The sequence below is a fragment of the Acipenser ruthenus genome, chromosome 18 (genome assembly GCF_902713425.1).
Source record: "Acipenser ruthenus chromosome 18, fAciRut3.2 maternal haplotype, whole genome shotgun sequence".
Classification (NCBI taxonomy): Eukaryota; Metazoa; Chordata; class Actinopteri; order Acipenseriformes; family Acipenseridae; genus Acipenser; species Acipenser ruthenus.
The window spans coordinates 24,971,933-24,998,869 of record NC_081206.1 but is presented as its reverse complement, the minus strand read 5'-3'; the positions used below and the strand labels follow the sequence as shown (position 1 = coordinate 24,998,869).

Genomic DNA, 26,937 nt, shown 5'->3' with positions numbered 1-26,937 from the left:
TGAACCCCAAAGAAAAGTCAGAATGTTTTTTTGTTTTTTTTACAGTTAGAAGATTCTCTACAAGTGAAAACAACATAACAATGGTATTAAGTGGTGTTGTTTCTGAAAAACTGTGAGAAATCCCCTGTCTTGTACTACCATTTAAAAGCTGAAACCCTTCTTTGGCACAGTCAATCATAGTCAGTGCCATAGTCAGTGTAATGTGCGGTGTGAGCGGGGGTAGAAGCCTGTAGTGTATGGGTTGTCAGCAAGGCTGGGCAACTCCAGTGCTGGAGGGCCATTCTACACCAGGTTTAACGGGTATTATTGAGCAATGCTGTGCTCATTTCTTTGGCCCATGGGAAAACACTAGTGGCAGTGTATGGAGAGTGATTCCTATTGTGAACATGATGCTGTTTTTTCTCCTTTACAAGGCAAAACATACCATAAGTAGTGAAAAATTACACAAAATGTGACTGAGCAATAAGTATTCAGAAAATTCCATTATTCAATAGGTATAGTATGTAATGTCCTAGGGCACATCTTCCTTTCTTTGTTAGTTTGTAAAAGGCTATAATTACCCTGGCCCCTGATAAGACTGTCATGCATGTGTCTGTCACTCAACAGACTAAATTATCTATTTTTGAAGACATGACACTACTTGATAATTCACAGCAGGGCTACTAAACTCTAACCTCGCTAAGAAACACAGTGAATAGTAGGCATACCACAAAGTTCCCCACAAAGAAAAATAAACCAAGGGCACACATTCTATAAATAACAAATGGTCAGCTGGGATTGATCTCAAAGTGTCCCAGCACAGCTGGTGAGCGAGGCAATCTGAGGACAAATGGCTGTCAACCAACTGGAAGCCCTGCTCTACAAGAACAACTTTTAAAGTTACAGAAAAACTTATGAAAACTGGGGAATCAAAGATGTTCACTTTGTTACAGTATGTGAAAAAAATGAAGCCAACACAGACAGATTCTGAGCTTTCACTGTCCAAAATGACTACCGCTGTGTTTAATACCGGTCTGCTAAAATGAGTTTCAGCACTTAATTAAAGATTGCCATGGTAAGTATAACAGAGTCAATTATTTCTTACTTTATTTGATATTCACTAGGATTCTTTAAAATTCAGACTTGCAGTTAATTTGACACATTATTATCATTATGTGGAGAGTCTATTAAGAAAATGCTTTTTTTTGCAACACAAGTTCAAACTACTGTTTTATTGATTCAACCTGAAAGGTAAATGACCCTAAACAGCATCGGTTATCCTCTAGGTGTCAGTACTTAAACTTGCTGCTCAGTTGCTTTAATTTCTAAATTATTAGAATACCTGTATATGAATAATGAAAGCATTCTAAAAGCAATGTCTACACACACTTTCTAAGACATTATTTGATGAACAACACATTTCATAATTAAACAAGGTGATATTTCTATTAATTATTGAGCTGGTTATTGATGAAAAAAAAAAAAAAATCATTATCGCACAAAACTAGTTTAGGACAGTGTGCAGAAAATCCATTTCAATGTATTACTGGCCCAGAGGTGTCATAAATATACATAAGGGCATAAAATGTGTTTACTATGCTCATTCTTCCCTATAATTTATGCTGACAGTTGGAAACCAATGACAACATACAATTCACCCATCATCTTGGTGTTCTAACATGCAGCCTGCAAAGACATCGTGACTCTTATTTTTAACAAGCAGAAGGCTTGTAGCAGTGGTAATACATCAAAATGAAGCACCAGTACGTTGACAATTACCACCTTCACAGATTATGAAGTTAGCAGTTTGTTTTGTAATTGTTCAATTCAGATATAAGCTGCCTCTTAGAAGTTTATCTAAACAGATATAAGTACTTAAACAAACGTCAGGTTTCACAGATTTTGAGAAAATGATTCAGACTTCACACTACAAAGCTTCTGCCTTTGTATCAGCAACCAATAGTCAGTCAAGCCTTGAGGTCTCTCTCTTTCTCTCTCTCTCTCTCTCTCTCTCTCTCTCTCTCTCTCTCTGGACCTACTACTGAACTTATTTTTAAAAAGCAGCTTCATAACAGTAAAGAAAAATAACTAAATAAAAAAAAAACGTTCTTAAAATAGAACGAACACTATGTCAAAAATCCACAAAAATGTCACTAACCCGTTCTTATGCTCTAACTAATATTTCAGTTATTAAACTAAAACAAAAATGTATACCCATTAATAGAGGGACACGTGATGAGATAAGCACAGAGACCTGGGGCTCCCCACAGCGTACAGCCCCAGCTAGGTTTCCCCTCTTAGAAGTACTCTCGCTTTTAACCAGTTTTGTATCCACTTGCATGTACTTCCTTGTATTCCCAGAGATTGCAGCTTTCGGATTAGCTTTTCATGCAGCACTTTGTCAAAGGCTTTTTGGAAGTCCAAGTATATGATGATGTAGGCTATTTTTGTGGCCATCCTTGCAGTGACTTCTTGTCATATGGACCTCCTGCCACAAGAATAAAAAAAAGCTCAATAAAATTCTTCAGAGAAATTAATTAATCTAGCAGAACAGAACACTAGACATTTTATTATTATTATTATTATTATTATTATTATTATTATTATTATTATTATTATTATGTGTTTTAAATCTCCTGAACAGGTTATGTTTTCTTCCTTCAAAAACGCAGGATGTGAGACTGCATCATTAAAATGCTTTTAAAAAGGGTTCTCAACTATAAACAGCAATTAAAAGAAAAATGTTACAAAGGCTTTTGCTGAGGTTTATAAGACTAAAAAAAAAAAAAAAACTTTAATGGCTGATAAAAGACTCAGCTGAGTTACTCATCAGCAATGTCACCATGGAAACAATCCTGGTGGTAGTTACAGAATTGTGCTTTTACACAAACATTTCTCACCCTCCTCCTAGCTCTTATGAATCTACATGAAACGGTACTGAACCTGGAGGTGTCAGTAGTGACAGCTATTGCATCAGATCTCTTGCTCTCTCTCTCTGAAATAGGCTCGGCTCACAAGGTAAACTCATCACAGTAGAGATGAGTCAGCCTTTGGAATGATTGGAGCTCAGCACAAAGCCCTACAGTTGCACTGTTCAAACAATGTTCCATTTTTATCGCTGTCAGGGAAGATATTCTTGAAATGTTATTGAGTTTTTACTGTTTACGTGTGAGGCGTATCAGGCTTTTTTTATGCAAATATACAGAAAAATAATAATAAATAAAAAAGACATTACTAACTCAACATAAATACAACGGAGAGGTTTGTGATGCTCCACAATATAAATATTTGGCATAAAGAGTGTTTTAATTACCTGGAAGTCAGATTCTGGTGATATACACTGTCAGAAGAAACAAAACTGATTACAAATGTATGAAGAAAAAATGTACGATATACTCATTATCTTGTTATTAACAAGGTCCTTCGTAAGTTTACTCCTTCAAAGTAAGCTCACAGCTCAGCTGCCCACCCTGTATAATAAATTATATATATATATATATATATATATATATATATATATATATATATATATATATATATATATATATATATATATACACATACAGTTGTAATCAAAAGTTTACATGCCCCAATGGAAACTTATAATTGCTAGAAATTTCTCAAAAACAAAGAATGATAGGAAAAATCTTGAGGGGAAAAAAAACAAAAAGTTATAAGAAATTGATGTCTACAATTATTTATTACAGCAATTTCTTTTGCAAAACTCCAAAAATGATAATTCAAAAGTATTCATACCCTGACAAGGAAAATGAAATTAATAGCTAGCTGAGGCACCTTTAGAAATAATAACTTCTTTTAAATGATTAGGATATTTGTCAATGAGCTTTTAGCATGATTCTTTAGTGATGTTTGACCATTCTTCAATGCAAAATTGTTCATTCAAATTCTGAGGACTTCTCTTGTGCACAGCCTTCTTCAACTCATACCGATGATTCTCAGACTTTGATGTGTGCTTTGGATCGTTTGGATCGTTGCATTTTAAACCAAGTTTTGTAGCAGAGGGTTTCAGATGATTGGCCAATATCTAAATTCCCTGTGCCATTAGAGGAAAAACAGCCCTATAGAAGGATATTACCATCTCCATGCTTGACAGTAGGTATGGTGTTCTTTTCTTTGTACGCCTCACCAGACTTTCTCCAAACGTATTGACTATCAGAGTGACCAAATAAAAATACATTTTTGTAGGCATCTATTTCTTGTATCTTTTTTCCCTCATTCACAAAAGCAAAACTTTTGCTACAAAATATTTTTCCTAAAATTCTTTGTTTTCGAGAAATTATAAATTTCTTTACATTATTTCAGTGTAAGAAAAGTTCCTCTCTATTACACTGAACTCTATATATTAAAGAATCTCCAGCAGCACTCTTCTCCCACATGCTCCATTGACAAACAACATGTGACTATCCCTGGGTGCTGGCCTATGCTTTTTTAATGTAGTATATAGAAAAGGAGTTCTAAATTAAAACTCGTCAAAATATTTCACAGAAAACGTTAAGAAGAGAACATGGAAAATGTTTTATTTTCTAATAATGTTTTAATTTTTTTTTTTTTTTTTAAATACAAACAAAAAACAAATACATAATAACCACCACCTCAAGAACAGAGACATTAGTTTTTATTCTTAAATATATCACACTCCCACAGAGTCATTTCAATGCATCAATCATGCATTGTGGGGGCAACAGCATTAACTAAATACTACAAGTTTTTATCATGAAATGGATAGAATAATGGGTAAATAAAAGGGAGTATTAAAAAATACATCAAACTTATTTCTATAAATGCAAAAGGCTTTTAAAAAAACAACTACATGAAAAGAGAATCATCTGGTCTAATAATTATAGTATTTAACTTTTTAACATACAACAAAAGTTCAGGGCCATGTTTTTCTCTTGATATGCTTTAAGTATGTCCCCAGACAGGTTTTCTCCATATGCGGTTTCCCTGGAGAGGCCCCGGTGTAAATGTCTAACCATTACACTTGAAAGAATCTCCCTAGCCCAGGGACACACTTATTCCTTTGCTATTGTGGAACCTGAGGTGTTTCAGACAGTGTTTTTTTGTCCCAGAGTGAAATCTGATTTAGGGATCGTGCAAACACTAAAATGTCCCCACCTCCTTTAACAATAGGAGCCATATATAATGACTCCACAGTTGCAGACTTCTCTAACGATTTTACCAGTTAACCGGTACCACTTGTTCTATGCAGTAAAAGTGTAGGGACTTGTTCCTTATGAGCCATCTAATTTTTCACTTCCCTCAGGATGGCAGCAAAACCCATAGTGCTAACTCATGGTTCTAAACCTACATTCCTTTCCAATAGAAATATTTATTTGATGTTAGCAGCTGCTGCTGAAATCTGCTCAAGACAAACAGGAGAGTGTTATTTCCCTCTTCTATGGTGATATTCAAGAATTTCTTGCTTACACAGTCTGGAAGTATGTCAAACAAATCAAGTACTGTAACTTTGATTGAATGTCACAGTATAATAGGATAATAGTACTGGGGCTGTAATTTTTGATTGAATGCACCTCTAAAACACTGAACTGACTGGGGAAAAGAGATGATGCATACTGAATTAATTTTTTTAAATGGTTTTACCATATGTGTTATAAACCTTAAAAATCAAAAGAAAAAAAATGACATTGCACAGTTCCTTGGAAAATGTACCATGCCCTGATTTCTGAAGTATGTAAGACTTATGTATTCTAAAGCTACATTGCTTCATGTGCTGGAGATACACAGCAACTGCTCCTCAAGGACATCCTAATGCTATATTTTACATTTGCCTAAAACCTCAGTTTTAAATTAATGAACCATATATATTTAAATTGATATAAATATTTTATGAACCAGATAAAGAGCTGGCAAACGGCAGCCTAACCCTTTTGAGTTCAAAAATCATAGTCTGAATTCAAATGTGGTGGTTACAGACAAGAGGCCATAGCTTCAGACAATCAGAAATGTGATTTGTTACCTACTAGTGTGTAATAAAATGTATCTTCACAAGAACTGTATTACATATGTGCTAATATTACAAGAAACGTGTAGAAGGATGAAACCCTTACTTCTACATCAGCCTCAGTAATGTTAATACATATTTTTTACTGGATAAATCGGAACATGTACTGCGCTATCCTTCAAGTTTTAAAAGATATTGAGCACATTATTAATGGTACTTTTCACAGTATTACTAAAATGTAGGCATAAATCACTGTCACCACTCCTTAAGGAACGTATTGAAACTTGGGCTGAAAAAGTTTGCTCCCATTTTTGCCTAGTTTTTTCATAAAAATCAGGGGCAAATCCATTTTATCCTAGCATTAGAGGTTTGTTCCATCATCAAAATCGGGCCCACGTCAAAAATCCCCCAAATTAAGGATAAAGATTATATTGAAACACATGCAGAAAATGTGTAAAAAAAACTGGACACAGCATGATTCCAACTGTTGTATGTTATGTGGTGTCTAATGTTTATTGAACCCTAATAACAGCTAGTGACCGTGAATCTGAAAGGAGTTAACATTGAAAAGTATAATCCCAAACAGGAGAGGCTTCAGGAAGCTAGTTGATTTGTCCTTGGGAATACAAATTCCAAAGCACTTGTGAAGTCAAAGCAAGCCACTTCCTCTTCCCTGCCACTGCACACATAATGGGAGATTCATAAAACTATCCCCCAATTAATTACAACAAGACGGGTCAGAGTTATCCTCACCACTAATGATTCAGCTTTTTTTCTTGTTTTTTTTTATAGCAGGAGAGAGTGGAGTGTTTGTCAAAAACAGAAACAAACTAGCTTTATGCAAATTGATTTTTTGCATGCAGTGCAGGGTTGGGCTGCAGTCCAGCATGTAAATAAAGTATGCTCCCAATACTGACTTTGACTTCGGCTATTCTTACGCCCTGTCAGTGCTTCACATCCTACTGCATGCAGTCTTCTTATAAAAGATGAATCGAGTGAGAGGAGTCCTCTGGAAAGGGAGTGGGGAGGTTGTATAATCCTATTCTAGTAGAAAGCAATAAACAGAAGACAGTGGAATGATACGCATGAATAGGATGAGCTTTGATTTTAATTACAAGTGCTGAGCAGGATGGGGGTGTAGACAGAAGCCAAAATTCCTAAAGCCTCCATAACACAGCTCTAATGCGCTGGCTTGCCTTGTGCCTTAGTCCAAGATGGCTCCCAGTAGCTCATGTAAACAAGTCATGCACACACACAAAAAAGGACAAATTAACTCATGCATTCCTGGCTTCCACTCTTCTGTATTGTTTCCATAATTAAAATACCAACAGCAATAATTTTTATTTTGTTGAAATTCAAAAAGACAATAGAATAAAAATCTAAAACATATTTTTCTGTCTTCCTTTTTTTCAACTTTCTCTGTAGTGAATATTATACGTACACAGTATATCCTTAGTGTTATTCCAAATAAAATCAGTAACCACTTAAATAAATAGAAATATAAAAAATAAAAATGTTTCAAAATGTTAATTATTCAATAGCATCCAAAGTACTGTATATTCTTTTTTTTTATTTGATATTGAAAAACAATGGGGGTAGTGTCCTTTTAAAAGACTAGTAAATTCAGAGCAGGGGCTCTCTAAGTAAAAAATAAACAAGACACCTTGTTCAATACACATTCACTATCCAAACATATCTTGTTGCTAATTAAAGAAGAAACTATTGCATGCATAGATGCCTTCTTCATGTGACTGATAACAGACAGTTTAATAAGCACAGCGGCCAATTTATCAGAATAATTGAAGGGTGCTACTTTGCCTATCTCCTTAAAGGTCAAACATTTTCAACAACATGAAATGAATGCCAGCTGATAGAGAGGAGTACAATCAACGTTGAAGGAAGCCTGACTGCACATATGTGAAGACCTTACAAAAAAAAAGATCAGCAATCAATTTTCCATCTTATAAAAGTATTTGCTGGAAAAAAAATCTAAGCCCAAGATAGCGGGGCACTTCACACTAAAGATAAACAGCCACATTTCTACTTATCAATTCCAAATCTCAGACTGTTGGCACGCTGTTTTGTTAAAAACAAAACACATTACTCACAGCAAGAATATTCAATCACATCACTGTACTTTCCAAAGAACTAAACTCAGCATTGCTACTGGAATCTTTTTGATGCCAGTCGTATGTATGTTTGTAATAAACGCAAACTCAGCTTGCTTTAAATTCTTAATTTAAAGGTGGCCATTCATGTGTAAACATTGACCTACAATGCAGAGATTAGTACTTGAATTCCAAAGTGTTCGGTGTTCCACATCAGTACTCCTGCTTACATTTTTTTTTTTTACCACTAACTAAATAAATGCAATTGTTCTGGAAGCCAGACCAAGGAAATTAACAAAATCTCCAGGACAGTGATTCTAAAACACAGATTTTATTTTTAATAGCAACATTGGAAATAACTAAAATTTGATTTCTTACTAAAAAGGTTAGAAATCACAAACAAAAAACAACAAAAAACAGAATATCATTCTACATTTTAAAGTGAAAAAAATATATCAAACATTTAAAAAAAAAAAAAAATTATTACCACACTGAGAAGGCATTTAAAAAGTGGGACTGAATCCAACGTCAGACACTCTAATAAAAATATTTATTGAGGAATGTGCTATATTTATCACAACTTGTGCCTATGCAGTCCTATGCAGGGTTAACTTTAAGCTAATAGACTTTTTTTTTTGCCTGCAAGGCTTTCTGTCTCTCTACACTCATGCCTAAGTACTAACTAAAAGAGACTGGCTAAAATGGCTGACCTTTTATAAAGAGCATATCACTAAAAGTGATAATGTCCTCCACTCAAGCAAGTTGGCAGCATGTTGGGACTGTCTGACTGACTTCAATCATATTAAAAGACTTTCGTACATATTAACATCACTGTTTCAGTTCTCTATTTTTAATTAAAAACAAAATAAAACTACAAAACAGTCATGATTAGTTAAGGGGAAAAATAAGTTTCTATAGTGATAAACTGCGCCAGTGGTTAAATGCGTAGTGCTGTTTTAATATTGCACATCGATCAACTGTGTTATTTGGTACTTCTTGCCTTCCTAACATAAGCAGGACGCCACTGCTTTTCTAAAGCAAATGTAAAAAAAAAAAAATGTTGCAACAGAAATAAAGCAATTGCTTAATTAAACTATCATAAAAAATGAAAATCGGAATTTCAAAAAAATGAAGGTAGAGAAGAAAAAAGTGAAGAAATGTTATTGCCCTTTCCAGTTTAAAATGTATGGAATGAAAAAAAGAAAACGGAGAGAAAAAGCCATTTCTTTGCTCTGATGTTTGTGTAAAAGAGGCCAGGAAGTGCACGCCTGAATCCCTGAGCAGCTTACTTGCCAGAAAGGAATGTTTTAGATTGCATACATTATCAGTCAAGGGGCCAGAGGCAATGAAAGATACTGCTGACATCATTGTCTGTAAATGGCTCTGCTCGGATCAGCAGTCAGTGAAAACAAAATGATTAACCCTTTCCTTCCAACACAGTCACTGTAGTTTGTTCTATGCATGCTCTCCATTTTCAGTCAAGTAATATGTTTACCAATGCAAATGGTAAACTGTAGAGTCTGTTATGCTAGAAAGAATAAGAATACTAGTAAATAGTACAGAACACTGCCAAAAACATTTTAGGCACAGCCCTTTATTTAAATTGGTTTCTCACTACTGTTTAAGGGGTTTTAAGTTATTATTCAAGCTCTAAATGAAGCCGCCTTTTAAAATAAAGATGTGTGGTAATATCTTATTTGTCAACTACTGGTCTAATTATTTCTGAAGAATAATGACCTCACAGTTGTTTATGGCTTTATAAACTGAGAACAAATGCTGTATAACTGACATTGTGTTGAAAAGTCTATAATCAGTTGCTGTGCTAACAATAAATGAAGCATTTTTTGTAGAGAACATATTACTGTATGTAGAACACCAACTGAAAAGCAGACTTACCACAGCAATGAAAGGAAACTTCAATTGCAGGTCTAAAAGCATCTGGTAAAGAAGGAGTTAACATTCCATTGCCTTTTCCACTGCTCTTGTATCCTTGCATTCCTGAATAAATGGTGTTTTGTGAGAGGCCGGTTACCAATAGCAACAGTGCAGGGTACTACTGCAGTGTAACCTTTGGAGTCACAGGATTTATTGCCAGGATTTTTACCCAGCAATGGAAAACTTTTGCCTTTGTTTTCTCATATGGCAAGGGGGAAGCACGCACAGTAAAAAAGAATCAGGCGTCACTGGAGGGTAACAAACGGATATAAATCTGCAGTGAAACCTAGGACATTTATTAGATAATTGGGATGCAAATTTGAATGAAAGATTATTTCATGGAATATACTATAGCTAAACACAGTGCTTGGTTTGCAAAACCACAAATACAAAAATAACATACAGATGTTTAGTTTATCTAAATCAATCTAGTCCAATGATAGAGGAAAGAAAAAAAAGAACACCATGGAATTTCAAATAGAAATGTTAATGAAGGTTAGTTATTTTTAGCAAGCACTTGAAGGTCAAAAGCAAGGTCTGGTTTATTTTGTGTCCCTTTGCATCACCTTGTTTTGAACTGCACTAAATGGTTATTATTAGCAGACAGACTGCACCAAACAAACAATCCATTCAGCTTCAGGAAACTGCGATTCCCTTATACTCGAAAACCAACACACCACACACCGCTGGAGTATTTTCAAATCCAAGTGAAACTAGGAGCAACCTGAATTAGCGGTTGTTGTTGCAATTCATATTTTTTTATTTTCTTTAAGATCTGAAGACAAAAGCTGAGCCGAGGTAATTTGCTCTGAAACCAAGCCTGTTTTTCATGCTGGGGCCTAGAGGGAATTAAATCTCTTTCCCAGATTATCTTTCCCCAGCTGGTATATGATACAGCAGAAACACACTGGTATTTTTAGCTGGTTTACTATCTTCCATGCAGATCAGAAAAGCCAGTATTGTGCCTTGTTAAACTCACAAACCACTGCTGTGTGGACAGAGGTGTGAGCCAATGACTTTAAATGGATAAAATATTTTCTAGCGACACAACCTGCATGTTCAAATCTACTGCAAGATCTTTCAGGCACACCATTTTGTTAAGCATGTTGCAGATCATTGTGAGTGTTTATTTTAGATTCATAATCATATTAATCAAGTTTGTAATGACTGTGTGTGTTGAAATGATTGGTTATTTCAAAAGCACCACACATTACAAACATTAATAAAACTGTTATCCAATTTTGAATAGAAATATGAACTGCATGATTACATTTTGTCAATACTCACATCTTCTATTTTTAACATTTGTTTTGATACTGATACAGCACATATGCTAAGCAAAATTATTATAAAAACATTTATATTATATGTATTACAATGCAATATTACAAGCTGTAATGAAAATCTTCCAGCAGACATGACTCGTGACTAATTCTCAGGAACAAGATAAATGGTCACTGAGATAAATTATATAATTTTTCTTTTTATAGTCAGAAAATTTAGAAGACCAGTACAATATTATAGCTGACATATGACTTAATTCTGCAATTTCAGGTCTGGTGAAGCTTCTTAATTCACTACAGATTCTGTATTCTAAATAAGTCTTTGTTAAATTCTTGGCACACACCATTTCCATAAATACTGGCGGAAAATTGTATCTTTTCAGAGGTGAATGCCAAATGAAAAAATCTAGGTAGGTTATTAAATGTATTACAGTAATATGTCATCTTCATTCTGTAACTTGAATTTGTTAAGAATACATTTGAACAACATGGTCTCCTAATGTGTTAATTAAATGTGGTCAAGAAAACCAATAGCCATTACAATATATCTTGTTTTAATATTCTGCTGAAGCACTTGCTTGTCTACTATGTATTCAGACTGCTAGCTCCGTCTGTATTGGTATAAGCGATTGTTTTGACAGTTAAGGGCACCTTCATTATACCTCCAAGACAATGGAACCATAGATAGAACCTGCTGTATAAAAAGCAGACTCATAATACACAGGTATTACTCTATTGGCTCATTCCTGTTAACAAATTTAGAAGTAGGTTAACTCTTTACATACTAAAATTACATGAACACTGCCTTTTTTCCTATTAAATAATTAACTTGTTATACAATGATGTAATACACCGTTTAACTAAATCTATCTATTGATGCAGCTAGATTATATTTGACATATTTGGATAGTTGAGGTACAGTCAAAGAGAAGCCATTAAATTATGTATGTGATAACGTCTGCTCGTTTTGTGAACATACTGTTTCATAACACTTGGCTGTATGGGCATTCTATTTTAAAATTGGTTTGAATTTTCCAAAATGAATTTATTAAAATGTTCTACAATGTAATTTATATGTTAATGAATTGCCTACGCAACTGCAGTTCTGTCCTTCTGAAACCAATCTTCCCAATTACTTCACCATCACGTGATGTGCGATTAGTGTACTACTAGTTTCTGAGGCCAACTGACACTTTTCAATTCAATGAGTCAACTATTTCAGTGGTACCTCTATTATATTTTATTTAAAATAATAAAATTAAGTCAGAGTTTCTAAATCCACAGTATATATGTATTCAATATTGCAGTAATTATATGTTAACCTGCATTTCTGCAGGACACAAAGCTGTGCAGCACTTTTGATTGAGTTCACTGCTCAAATATTAGATATATGCCAGTAATTAACTAATTTCAGGGTAATTCCATATAAAAGACAAATCACACGCCAAAAGAAATTAAACCATTCAAAAATAACATTTTATATACACCAATTAAAAATGTTCAGAGAGGAATAAAAAAATGTAAACGTAACACGATTATGAAATTCCACCTCCTAGTACAGAGGAGGTTCTATCTAAATGACCCCATTAAATAAAAACACATTTTTGCAATTAAAGGCCCTCCATTTTCCCAGATAAAAGAACACCATAGTTTGATTTTCTCTAATCAACATAATTTGATAGACTAATGTGTAAGTTTGCAAAGAATGAGCCTATTAATAAACAGGTAACTGAAGGCTTCAACATCCTTTAACATGAGTTACAGCCAGCTTCCCAGTATGGGCCAGCATACCCTCTATATATAGAGCGTGTCAGAAAGGCAAATTAGCTTGAGAGTGTCAGCCATTTAATCTATGTGCCAATTTAGCAGAGCCCATCTCTGAAATTCAACACTTGGCCTCTCTGCACCCATCACTTCCCCCACCTCATTCTGCCGCATTACCAATTTCTTTGACTGCGTAGTATTCCACTCACATCCCAGCGGCAATACAAGCCTACTTTAAATCAGGGACAGGGCAGCTCATAGAATATAGAGCAGCTAAAAATAAAAGTCACAGCAAAATCTGTCTTCCTCGCTTGAGAGACCGAGGAGAAGTTCCTTTTCCGCTGCACTATGCAGACACTTCAGCACCAGGACCATCACTTATGGTCAAAGACAATACACTTTTTGGTCTTAAGAAAAAAAAAAAAACTTTAACCAAATCAAATAATAATAAAAAAAATAATAGAATACAGGTAAAGAACTGAACCATTAGAATAATCTGCTACAGCTGTGACATTATTTAAAATCAGGGTTTTGACTTTATTTTCTTAAACTGAAGTTAATTTGACCAAATCTAATGAAACTGAACACATCTTTTCATCTAAGAGAAACACATACATATGTGTTTACTGATAAAAATGGACTGTCCAGGAAGTTCAATTGTCTTGCTTCAAGACTAAATGTATTTGGATTGAATGTACTGCACTTAAGATCAAACAATGATAGTAGTCTAACAATTGGTATTAGACTACTATATATGGCTTTAGTGGATATAATTTTACATTTCCCCATTCAAAGTTTCTTTCTATGATTCTTTTATACAGGGTGTTTTCAGAGGCCCTGGCAAATAGTGATTTTGTGTTTCTTTTGTCTTGTTGCAGGTGAGAATCGAATGGACAGTGATAGCATAGTGTACCCTGCAATGGGCCAGGGCTTTTGAAACACCTTGGATATCAATTAAAATGTACAACCCAATCCAAATAAGTGGTACTTTGGATGGGGGGTGGGCGTTACTATATTTAAAAAAAAAAAAAAAAAAAAAAAGAGACTAAGTTAAACAGTCAAAACTGTTTGTACTCGTAACTTGGCATTTACAGCATTTCTTTTTCTTAAAAGTTCTGCTCATCAAAGGCAGTCATTATGCAGCAGTAACAAATCTGGCTCAGTACATCTGAACAGGAAATTAATTAACGGTCTCCAAGCTGCATGCTGCAAGGCACTTTTTTAGGAGGTACATTAGGCTTTACCTTAACCCCCCATTCACCACCCACCCCCCTATTTCAAAATGAACACAGGCAACTGTGAATCAGACTGTTCTAGAGGTAATTCCTGACTTTCTGGCCTGCAGCTACAAATTCTCTTCACGTGCACGCATGCTACAAATACTCATGTGAATTACTTGAACAAAGCAGACATTGTAAGAAGCCATTCATCTTTTGAGCCCCACGGGAGCTCAATGACAGTACAGGATTGCTGGTATGACTTATAGCAGTGCAGACATGTTACATGTACCAATTACAACCCTTTGTACAGAGCAGCCAATGAGAAGCGAAGGCAGCCTCACATGACTGTCTAGTCCGGTAATCAGTCAACTGCAGTTAATTCCATCTGCGTCCACGTGCCACGACATTCCCTCAGCTGTTCCAGTGCTTTTTACCTTTTTAATCCACATGCTAAAGCTTTACTGTAAGAAGTAAACATTGACTGGATAATTCAATGATAAATAAATGCAATCATTTTGTAAGCAACCTCCTCCCCTCAATTCACCTGGGTTTTCTATTCAAATGAAGCAACACAAAAAGAAAAAAAAAATCTGCACGAAAAGCGGTTTCTAAGCCATAGCTGTTGCAAAATAAAAGGCAGACACAGGCTGTCCCTCCCACTTTTTTTTTTTTTTTTTTTAATGGCCATATGCAATGCAACAAAGCACACGGTCATGCTCAATGTTTGCCATACGCATACAGCTCACTACAGCGTCAGAGAACTGGGTGGTGAATGGTGAATTTTTTTTTTTTTTTTTTACAACTAAAGCTTTGACTCCTTGACTTTCTACATATGTTCTGTTTGTTAGTCACCTCCCCGTATATGGTTTTTGATACAAAACAAACCATTCACATTAAAAAGGTGATTTTATTCAAAACTAGGAATTCACCAAGGACAATTTTTAACATTCGAAAGTGCATTTCAGACAACATTAGTGTGAATTTATTGTAAATGCTTTTGGAATTGTCTTTACAAATGTAATGAACACATCAGGGATTGAAATATTAAGTAGAAAAGGTAGTATAACTTACCATGGCAAAGCTAGGTCTTCCATAACAAATTAGTATGAGAAATCAAAACTCTGTCTTAAAGACTTGCATTGTTTCTTGAAGCACCACATAGTACTCTGTAATATCGATTACGATTACAGCTGATAGACGCTTCACTCAGGATTGGCGAGCACCCTTCTTGTGAACACATAACCCCAGGTTTGAAAATATTGTATTGATTATAAAGTTCTGCTCCTGACTTAAGGCCATTAAGGGAATTTCTCCCCTTTCTATTTCTGACCTCTTGTTTAATTATACTCCTAGTGGCAATCTGCGGTCCTCTGATGCTGGATTTTGGATGTTCCTCCAACTAAACTGCGAACAGTAGGGCTTTTTCTTGTTATGCACCTAGACTGGAACATACTTCCAACAGAGATCAGAGATTCTGAGTCCTTGCCTGTTTTTAAATCTCGCCTAAAAACTGATTTATTTAAATTGCCAGTTTTGTAGATAAAATAAAGATTATTATTATTATTATTATTATTATTATTATTATAACCTGATGACAAGCATGCTATTGAAAGTCAAGGGTCTGGTTTACTGTTAAGTAATAAAAATAAACTACATTAAATAACCCCCACAGTTGTGTTTTTATTTATCTTGCCAGTTTTGGGCTGTGGAAGGCAATTAAGATCAATAACATGTTCTAATTTTATAGTGAGATAAATACTACTACTACCACGACTACTACTACTAATATATCTGTAGTTCAGATGTTAAAGCACATCTGCACCTTTGGTAATCTGCCAATTTTGTCTTATTTCTATGTGCTCATTTTGCAGAAGATTTCTCCAGATTATTATTATTATTATTATTATTATTATTATTATTATTATTATTATCTGTTTATGTAGCAGATGCCTTTATCCAAGGCGACTTACAGAGACTAGGGTGTGTGAACTATGCATCAGCTGCAGAGTCACTTACAATTACGTCTCACCCGAAAGATGGAGCACAAGGAGGTTAAGTGACTTGCTCAGGGTCACACAATGAGTCAGTGGCTGAGGTGGGATTTGAACCGGGGACCTCCTGGTTACAAGCCTGTTTCTTTAACCACTGGTCCACACAGCCTCCAGATGAAACAATACTACCTCTATTGGAATTTGGATGAGATACAGACAACATGACAGGGTATTTGACATGGTTTCCTCCAAATCAAAACATAGTTACTGTAATTCCACTTTGGCGTCTCACATTTGTAGCGTTTCCGCTTGAGAAAGATAACTAATTGTAGGCCTTCTCTATCCTTGCTTTATGAAATGCTTGGTCATTGAAATGCTTGGTTTTCTGGCATTCCCATACAAATGCCTAATAGTTCCTAGTAGTTTTTTTTGTTTGTTTGTTTGTTTGTTTTATAACCAAATATCGCACTTTGTAAGCAGTGTAGCAGTTTTCTAATGGCCTAAGCACTGGAATATGAGTCATTCATGTTGGAGTTCCTTCAGAGTTAAACATTACCTTTCTTTACACATAAACAATCCTGCAATGCTGTACATAATAGCTTTCTGTTTAAATCAGTTACCTGGTAACTTAAATCATTGAAGCCTGACAGGCAGCTTAAATATGAAGTTTTGGCAACACAAAGGTGTAATTTAAAATCTTCAGCTTGCAATTTTAACGGTTAAATACAAGGAAATATCAGGTGTTCAACAGGGCTAAATAACAGCCAGTATAACGTGTAACTATAAACACAGCTATCTGTTTGCTGTATGCAAGTGCAGAGCAGCTGTAGGAACAGGCAAGCGTTTGATTTCCTTCCACACTTCCAAGATACTCAATGAAAATGTAAATGAATTTGTTTGTTTGTTTTTGTTGGTTTTTTTTTTAACATTTTGCACCTCACAATTTGTAACTTCTTCTGTGGGATTTTCTCTGGTCGGTTTTGAAACAATTAAATCGTTCATAACATGTGTCCACAAATGAACAGAAACAAAATCAACACATTTATAAACGTATTAAAATAAGGTAGAACAAAATGTTCAGCTTTTATGTGTTACATCTTCCTCTACTGGAATTCTGTCTCATATCATTGCTTTCACGTTTTGAAAAAATGACCAGAGTAATACCTTCTATAAAGTATGCCTCGGCAAACCAAACTTATTTCTATCGCAGAGCCCAATAGCAACAAATGGCTAACTGTAACCCATTAGCCATGATTCTGACAAGAATGTGTGACGCAAGCCCCCTTCACCAGGCATTTTAATTAACAGCCAGTACAGCAGTTATTTTTGCTTTGTTTCACAACTCTTCCTGTATCCTTTTATGTCTTAATTGATCTGCTACTCTCAGGGAACTCACTGTGCTGCATGTTATGTTTTCATTTAACCCCTTACAAAATGTATTTGTCAATCTTTTATGGCAATATATACTGCTGTATAGTCCTCTAAGAACTTTACAAAACATTAAACATGATTGTAGTAAATAAAGTAAATGCTTCAGTAATACTACAAAATAAAGATATGAGAGATGCAACAAACCTTAAAAGTACAATAATTATGTTGCTTTACAAAGTGTCAAATTGTGCACTGTAGGAATACTACACTGAAAACTGATGAACTGGCAGATTGTAACAATGTGACTGACTAACAAGTACTACATAGAAAATGTGGTCAGAGCAACTGGCGGAAGATACAATAGGTAATACTATCCTGTTGATTCATAATGGACAAAACAGGGAAAGGGGGTTTAATTCAGTGGACACTAATATCACTGATATGTGTACGCAAAAGTTTAACTCATATAATTGGCCAGTATGTGTTTGTAGGTGATATCAGTTTAAGGAAACTGTACTATAAAGAAATCCATTATGTTTACATTTCAGGACCATGCAGTAAACCTGTTTACAATACTTTTTTGCAATTCATGACTTAAGAGGACATTTTATAAATAGGTATTCTTTTATAATACAAATGTAATCAATGTCTTTGCTGGACATGTTGCCATTTGTTTTGTACCCAAAATATTGTGTTACATACTGTATGACATACACATTTGTGTGTATGTATTATTATTATACTTTACTTTATTGGTATACTTTCCCAAAATTGCATATTTGTTTATAGAACATGGACACTTGTTTCATATATTATATATATATATATATATATATATATATATATATATATATATATATATATATATATATATATATACACACACACACACCACATTCAACTGGTCATTGTAAATTATGGTGAATAAACATGAATAAAAACAGATGAGGGTTCTGAAATTTGATGAGTCCAGTAATATTTTTTAGTAAAAAAAAGTATTCAAGCTTTTTGCAAAACCTGTGACACGTCACTTACGATTCCTTTTTTATTTGGATATACAGTACTTGGCGTTTGATTTGTAACCACATCTTACTGGGAAAAGACCTGTGCGTTTTATTGTACACGTGCAGAACAAACTGACTACTCACCAAGTATTAATATCAATTGAATTTATTACAATTTACTCAGCTCCAAGGCACATTACAGTCTTCTGTTACTACAGAAATGTAGAAAGGACAGACAGAGCATATTTTCATGTACAGCATTTGCTCTAGTTAAGCATCCGTGCATCAATAAAGCAAAAGAAAAAGGAGAAAAAACGTAGAAAAAAAATGTTTAGGTCACAAGATAAGAAAATGAAACATTTTGCCCTCGTAAAATAAAATGATGTTTAAAAAACAAAACAAACAAACAAAAAAAACACAGTACCCCTCGCCTTTGCTAACACCGGGGTTTATAAACATAAGCTGTCACCATTGTTTAACAATTTGTTTGCATTTTTTAGGCGTCAACACTGGCCTTGGCAAATTTAGAGAAGTGCATACATTTACAAAAAAACAAATACACTAGCAGCAGTAATTGCTAAGTGCTTCAACTGTGTACCTAGCCAACACACTGCCACCAAAAATGAGAACAGTTATGCAGTAACCAGTCAGTAAATTCTGTTTAACAAAACAGCGTCTTCCTTCAAATGAAGAAGAGTACATACCTTTTGTTTCAAAATATAGAAACATACGACGAAAATAACAATGTCTGTACATAAGACTAATTTTGTCAGTTTGTTATATTCACAACGTGTGTATATATTTTCTCTTCAGAAATTCTGAAGCATACACTTAAGGGTCTCTCTCTTTTTTCACTTTAACGTCCCCAGCTAAAATTGTAGCTATCTCACCTTGCATAAATGCCCAAGGCACGTTTGAACCTACCAGTGGACATTTCTCTCCGCTAGGGCAATACACCTCACCAGTTGCCCCTTGCGCTTTGATGCTTTCTCTAGAACAAGGGAAACAGAATTTGTGGTTGGGCACTGACGGGCACTGTACAAAGTGTGTGTCCTCCAAACGTTCATGACAAATGGTGCAGCACAGGGGTCCGTTATTGGCCATTGGGGAATCTGGAATGTTTTGAGGGTGAACTTGGTCCATGCCAGTGTGGGCACTAGTAGGTGGGGGTGCCACGGGAAGATTCATTTCTCCATTGCGGGACGCCAAGCGACGCTGTCCGGTTATGGAAGCTGGGGAGACGGGGCTGCTGTTGTTATGCCTTGTAGAGGTGGTAGTATGTACTGAGCTTCCATCCTTGGGGGAATGGGCATTGCCCAAAGTGTCTGCAACCGACATGAGTGCAGCCATAGGGGACTGTCCGTTCTGGGGTGTAGTTTCAGGTGGGGTTGTCCTGTTGGAGTGTGTGGGGTGACCGGGTACAAGAGGTGGGTGTCCCCCATGGTTTGATCCATATGCCATGGTGAGTTTCAGTGCTTCACTTTGGCTTGCCATCCACTGTTGCCTCTGCTGCTCCTCGGATAATTTCAAAGGTCCCTCTGCCGAGTCGGGCTCCGGAGAAGCTTTCCTTTTACGAATACCAGTCCTTGTGGCGTTTGCTGTTGGCAAGGCACGAGGGACGTTAACCAAAGCATTGGGTAACAAAGGGCAGCTGGCATCAATGTAAGGCTGTGGCAGCATCTCTGAACCTACCATTTCTTTAAAGAAACGTACCGATTCTGGAAGCAAATCACCAAGTAGCCGCCAGTCACCTGAGCCATGCTTCTTTTCATATTCCAGATACTTAAAGCCAGAAGAAAGCCCCCTACCAAAATCTTTCATGCAGTCCTGATACATTTGTTTGGCCACCCCTGATGCGCTGGAGAACACGTTGCCGGCTCCACTGGGGTACTCGACGAATATTTTCAGCTCATATTCCATCCCCGGTTTGGAAACGGCATCAAAAGCAAACACCCTGCCCACTAAAGAGTGGTCCTTTTTAAATCTGACATCAAATGGAGTGCTGTTGGAAAGCGTAATTAGAGTCTCTCGCACAATTTTAGGTTTGTTTACCCAATCTTCAGCTCTGTTCCTTAAACTTTCACTGAGCTCAGACAAAGCTTCTGCATTGCGCTGTTTTTCTTTCAAATCCCTCTCCTGGTCAGTGCTGGACACTGAACCCGGTCTTTTCCCTGCGTCTGACATCGACTGTGTCGCCATGGATAAAGAAGGTCCCAAGCTTGTTGGAGGAGGGGGTCGGCTACTGAGACCATGCGGTGGGATCGCTGCTGTAGTAGCCGGGCCATTCAGCATTGTCTGGGGCAAAAGATTGGGAGGCACATTCATCTGGCCGGGGACGGGAACCATTCCGTGATTTCTACGCGAGTTGGGGCTCTGTCTGTTCAGTTCAGGGGGTCCATCGTCAGGTTTAGGAAATCCATTTGGACCGCTCAGGCCATTAGGAAGCCTGCCAGCGTGGACGCCCATGCCCGGGTACTCAAATCGGGTTCGTTCTGTGTTCAGCGAGTAGCGATCCAGTCCCGGTTGTGGCGCTTTAGATGACCCGTCCACATGATTCAGCTGCACAGTCTCTTTTGCGGGTAAACCTGCTTGGGCTTTTACTGTTGGTGGGGGTGGTGGTCCAGGGGATCGCCCATCTTGGAAACCATGACCTCGCTTCAGCTGGCGGGCAGTCTCAATCACAAACTCGATCCGATCAGCGCCTTCATAATTTACGCATCCTCTGCAGACGGGTTCTGTAAAATCCCAAATCATTGCCCATGGCATGCGAGGCAAATCGCAGAGGTAGCATGACTGTCTCCTGGAAGAAGACACTTGTGCAGAAGACATGTTGCTTGCTTTTTTCGTCCCCTTTCAATATTCACTGTCCGCTTTCCTTTCTCAACAATCCCACTTTGCTGTTGTGTTGTTTGCAAACAACTGCTCTTCCTTCTCGAGCTCAGATTCGGTGTAAAATGTGCGTGACTAGCGATCGTTGCTTGCAGGTTTCACATTTACAACCTGCACGCCTCACATTCTGACTCGAAAAATCTGATTTTGAATTCTGATTGTGACTCTACGTTCTCTCTCTCCACTTGGAATGCCACCTGGCTGGAGCTGTGACGTCACCACCACGCTCCGCAGTTCCTCTCTGCAACAAACTGACAAGCCACTTGTTGCGCTTCCAAGGCGCATGCTCAAACCCCTCCCCCTTCTGTGTTGTAAATGTACTGCACAGACATTGATCGGTTTTAGGACATAGCCCTGCCGTCAGGAACGTGCCAAGATTACTATTTCTTCATATCCGCGGCCGCAGCCCTCAGTAGCAATGTATCATCAATGATAACCCGTACACACGTTTTTATCGCACAAAATGCTGTGTATTGATTCACAGGGGCATGTTTTGCTGACATCAGCAATCCTGTACTGTACTATTACTATACAGGCAAAGGACAGAGAATGTTGTTTTATAAAGGAGGAATATGTTTTGTCCATACTAACCAACAATAGAAAACATTGAGGCAAGCTTGGTTATATTTAAAAATATGATATTATAATTTGCCATATTAACATGGCAGTCATTTATTTAGTAATATATTTAATATACAGTGAATGCACATCGATGTATACGGGTAACTGCTGAATTTTTACACAGTACCAACTACAAGGCATTAGCTTTCCAGCAGCTTTTTGTTATATTCTTTTACAATGCACTGGAGCCAAAGCAGATGTTACTTTAGCTAAAGCAACGAGGCTTGCCTCTAGACACAGTGACGTCACCGAGATTATATTTCAGTCCTCGTTGGGAAAAAAACAGAGCCGGCCTATGTAACACATAAACTGTGCTGATCTAGACAGAATGTTTTTTTCCCCCCCTTCTGTAGACTGAATCCGTCTTTTAATAAATACGACAATTAACCCACATTGTTTCAGGCCTGATCCCAATTTATTTTTGCTAAACTATCTAAAACACGCATTCTTTGAATACTGTTATGTACATGTGTTTAGATTTGTATTTTATTTTTTTAATTTAATCTTTATTTATTTTTTTATTTTTTTACACAAAGGCAAGTGTAGCCAGTACATAACTGACCAACTGTGAGAGTGTTTTTCTTTTTTCTATCTTCCATCTAACCACCCCCCATCCACCTCCCTGTTAACAATTTTATAAAAATCAGGACCATGGATTTGTAAGATTACATCAATCTAAAACCAATCTGTAAATCACAAGGACACTCAGATCCACTAGAGTAGACACTGCAGCAGAGGATTGTTAACCTCCTCTATGCCAGATAAATTAGCTCCAGCACTTACTGTGCACATTAAGAGGTGACTAATTCAAAAGTAAAACATGCATTGCAAAATATACCACAGTTGATTTAAAAAAAAAATGTATATAACCTTGTGAAAAAAAACCTACTAATGCTTGTCATAGGTTTAAATGAGTGTGACCTTTTCCCCAGAAAGGAATGTCTACGTTGAAGTAGCCTTCCATGCGTCACAATTAGAATCATCATATTTTGATCATGCCGTTGTGACTGAAAGTGCTGTGAGTGCTTTATAAAGAATTATGTAGCACTGGAGGCTGTAACTTTGGGAACCATTTCAATTGTTTCCAAGTGATTTCACATGGCAACTAGTGATCAGCACTTATTCACAAGCTTTAAGGAAACAAGGTGGGATAAAGCCTGATTCTAATCAATTTAAGACAGCACTCATCTCAAATGAACTACTTACTGGGATTACCCCTCCCTCATTTGTTTTGGAAGCATTTGCATATAAACTGGGTCCTTTGATTCCCTTAGCAGCATAACTCCTGTGTACCTGATACTTATTACTGATGTGTATACCACAATAGATACCTTTCAATATGGTAATATGACCCTCCAACTGCTGGCCTTGTCCAAGGTGCATGAAACAGACTTCAGTGACCTTGGTAAGCACAATCGACCGGTTTCAATCCAATTGAGCATCCATGGGATGAACTTCTTATCTGTGGCCTCAATCCTCTACCTACCTAACTGCACTGGGGTCGATGCCATGCTGTCTCCTAAATGCTGATCAAACACACCTGTACAAGACATCTTTGTGTATTGTATTGTCTGTATTAGAGAATCTCTGCAAGTCATTTTAAGTTGACTGCAGTTTGCTGAACCGTGAAAACATATATTTGGCAATAGTTATGGTCTAGGCCTATGCTTAATGCAGTCAGGAATAAACTTCTACAAGTAATATGCCACACTAACATGAAAAAACAAAAACATTTTCTTTCATCTTTATTGTATTCTGCCCAAGGCGAAGCAACAAAATATGTTATTGTTCAGTGTCAAGCAAGTAAATAACATTAATAGGAGTCAAATGAAAATTAAACAAAAAAAAACATATTTTGTAAACGTTAGCACGGTGAGGAGTTGAACTACATTGTAACACATTGAATAAATCTGTCCCCAGGGCTGTCTCCATGTATTTTCGTGACTGCAGACATTAGTTTAAAATCTGCCAAACATTAGGGAAGTTCAAACATGCTGGCTCCCCAACTCACAGACTGTTTACCTAAAAGTACAGCCAAGAGTAGCCCCTGCTCCTGGCCTCTGCCACTGATTAATAACACTTGGGAAATGGAACAAAACTTTCTCCTGTTATACAACTGAAAGAAAGGGGAGGAGGAGGCGGACGACAGAGACAGAAAAACAAGAACAGGGAGAAGAACAAACATTTAAATAAAAGGCAGGTAGACCATTTATAATTAGAAAATAGCAGTTACTCAGTTCAAAAGAATGTATTTATACTCACTCATATAAAAAAAATGCTACTACTCCACGTACTGCCAACAATACTATACAATTACAAATGTGTGTGTATATATATTTTCATATGGGCAAAACACATACCAAACTTTCAGTTATTGACAAAATGCAATAATGCAACCTTTAAATATCACACAGATTAGCACAATTACAAAATTGTACTAAAACACTACAGTACAGTACAGTTGAGCAAAAAGAAAGCTCGCATTAACAGAACTGGCTTGAAAACATGCCTTTTCTTTAGAATTAGTGCCAGACATAGTTTTCCTGAACTCGTTCCAGCTGCCTGAGCGACAGACAATTTTCAGTCTATTTGTATTAGAAGCTTGTGACTAGTACAGGAAAATGAAGCAGACGCCCTTGATCTCAATACAGATTTAAAAAAAAACCCAAAAAAACAAAAAAAAACATGTTTGTGCCAATTATTCATACACCAATAATAGACCCCTCTGTGCTATGGTTATGCACTGCTATTTCATAGAACAATAAAAAGAAGAAAAAAAAACAACTCATTAATAAAGCTTAAAAACAGCCAGGACTTTCAACAAATACACCAATTCTGTTTTCTTACGGTAACACTACAGTACATTTAAATAAGTTACAGATATCTTACATATCTCTATCCGTCTATCTATCCATACACATACGAACACTGCAGGTTGCTGCATGTACTGTATATTAACTCGCTATTCATCCAGTTTATTTCAGTTATTAGATATATTTTTATGCCTTCAGAAAGTGACCAAACATTTGGTTCCCTCAGTCAGCATGTGCTAAATATTAATGCTTAGTTTTTATGTGCTAATGTATTCCCCCACCCCAATACAATTAATATTCTACTTGTTCATTTGTGGCACTATCCATGTGGAAAATTCTCAGCTCGCCGCAGTCAATCGCATGGGTTAATTTTTAGCTTCCGCTAATCACTTGGAAGTCTGCCAAACTAGAGGATTCTGGGAAATGAAAGCCTGCCCAGTACAAAGTGCCAGCATTAAGCAGTCCTGGCAGTTCTGCTCCTTCTAAACTTGGCAGCAGTTCAAAGTGCTCTTTCATTTGAAACGTTGGAAGCATGCCATGTGCATGCAGATTTACTTTGCCTACTCTCATAAGGAACTGATAAATGCCGTTGCAGTTGCCATGGAGATAAGAGGCTATCAGAACGGCCTTGTGATCTACAGTCTCTCAGCTCTGCTGCTGCTTTTTTTATTTTTTATCTTGGCAGTGCAACAGTTCTGTGAAATATTAACCCATTCAGCTAAAGGGTTTTAAAAATAACTAGTGTCTTGCATAACCTGTACATTATGAACAGTTGAAAACAGCTTTAACCTGGGAAAGGATTATTTACCATCTCTTTAAACTCAAATAAATAACAGAGAAGCTTTTAAGAAACACTGACATGCTTGTTCAGTACAGTTCAAATCTCCCATTGGGCCTTGTCATTAAATTAAAAGGGGTCACAGTACTTTTGGACAGGTCAGTCATACATGATCTATTTCAACGGTTTGTTTTTGAATGAATTAAGCAGTACTGAACATTACTGTACCAAAAACAGGCAGCATTTGAAAAATGTAACTATTGTAAGGACACCAGGTAATTTACACTTTTTTGACAGTGAAATGAAACCAAAATAACCCAGCTATTTTCTGCTCAAATTATACTTTCTCGGAATACAACATACCAATAAGAACTGGAGCTTTTCAATAATTTCCTTAATGTTTGTAATAGGATGTTGCAGGCGGATGTTAGGATTTCTTTGCTTGGAGAACACACCATGCCTAATCCACTTAGCCCTTTAGCTTTCATGATTCTTCTTCATGGAACCACGGAACAAACAAAGCATCCAAGTGAAACCCTTGGGAATACATTGTATTGTTTTTTTCTTACCTGGATCTCTCTGGATATCTGCCTGCTGTTGCCATGGCCACTCTGCTTCCCTCTGCAGTTTCCTCATTAAGAATCTCTTCCAAAAGCCTCCTATTTCCTACAGTGGCAAAAACACTTAGGATTAGGTTCCAACATTTGCTACAGTAAACATTTAACTTGAATGGTAACCAAGTGGTGCATTTTAAGTGATAAATCATATTATACAATTACAGCACATATGTGATAACATGTTGCCATTGGTTTCCATTTTACCTCCTGCAGAAACAGGTCTCTTGAGTTTTGAGTTCAGTCACATTTATATTCTTATAAGAGCCAGCTGCCCAACGTTTCTGTATGGCTTGCATGTCAAGACTCCAGTCGGGTGTAGGTACAAAAATAAACACAGCATGTAAGATCATTAAGTCATTAGACAGGCCTCATTTTTTTTCATTGATTATTCAATATAAGCCAACATTTTGTTTGAAGTCATAAACTTTGAGGCAAGTTGTTTTGAAACCTGTGTCCAGACATGAAAAGTTCAAACAATGTGCAAGCATAAAGGGTACAAAATTAACATTGAATTTGTAAAGTAAGCCACATGAATCAACAGTATATTTAATACACTGGAGATCCAGATAAAATAGGAAAAA

General features: G+C 36.5%; 2 protein-coding genes and 1 long non-coding RNA gene across 4 annotated transcripts in view; all 3 read right to left on the bottom strand.

The window, feature by feature from the left end:
• Window positions 1-26,937, bottom strand: part of kiaa0586 (KIAA0586 ortholog) — a 162,703-nt gene that overhangs the window by 114,858 nt on the left and 20,908 nt on the right. For both annotated transcript variants that reach the window (XM_058991661.1, XM_058991662.1), the window contains exon 9: window positions 26,309-26,405. In XM_058991661.1, the coding sequence (XP_058847644.1) occupies window positions 26,309-26,405 (97 nt within the window). The remainder of the gene's footprint in view (window positions 1-26,308; window positions 26,406-26,937) is intronic.
• LOC117422346 (uncharacterized) lies at window positions 1,018-10,798 on the bottom strand. The gene is made up of 3 exons (XR_004547624.3): window positions 9,967-10,798; window positions 3,293-3,319; window positions 1,018-2,467 (listed from the first exon to the last, which is right to left on the bottom strand). It is a non-coding gene; the product is annotated as an uncharacterized LOC117422346 (long non-coding RNA).
• LOC117963913 (probable E3 ubiquitin-protein ligase IRF2BPL) lies at window positions 18,789-21,781 on the bottom strand. Its single transcript, XM_034905688.2, has one exon. It carries the CDS (start codon window positions 21,465-21,467, stop codon window positions 19,470-19,472), a length of 1,998 nt encoding a protein of 665 aa, XP_034761579.1. The 5' UTR covers window positions 21,468-21,781; the 3' UTR covers window positions 18,789-19,469.

Coding starts and splice junctions, on each gene's coding strand:
- LOC117963913 (XM_034905688.2), bottom strand. CDS start 21,467: ATGTCTTCTGCACAAGTGTCTTCTTCCAGGAGACAGTCATGCTACCTC.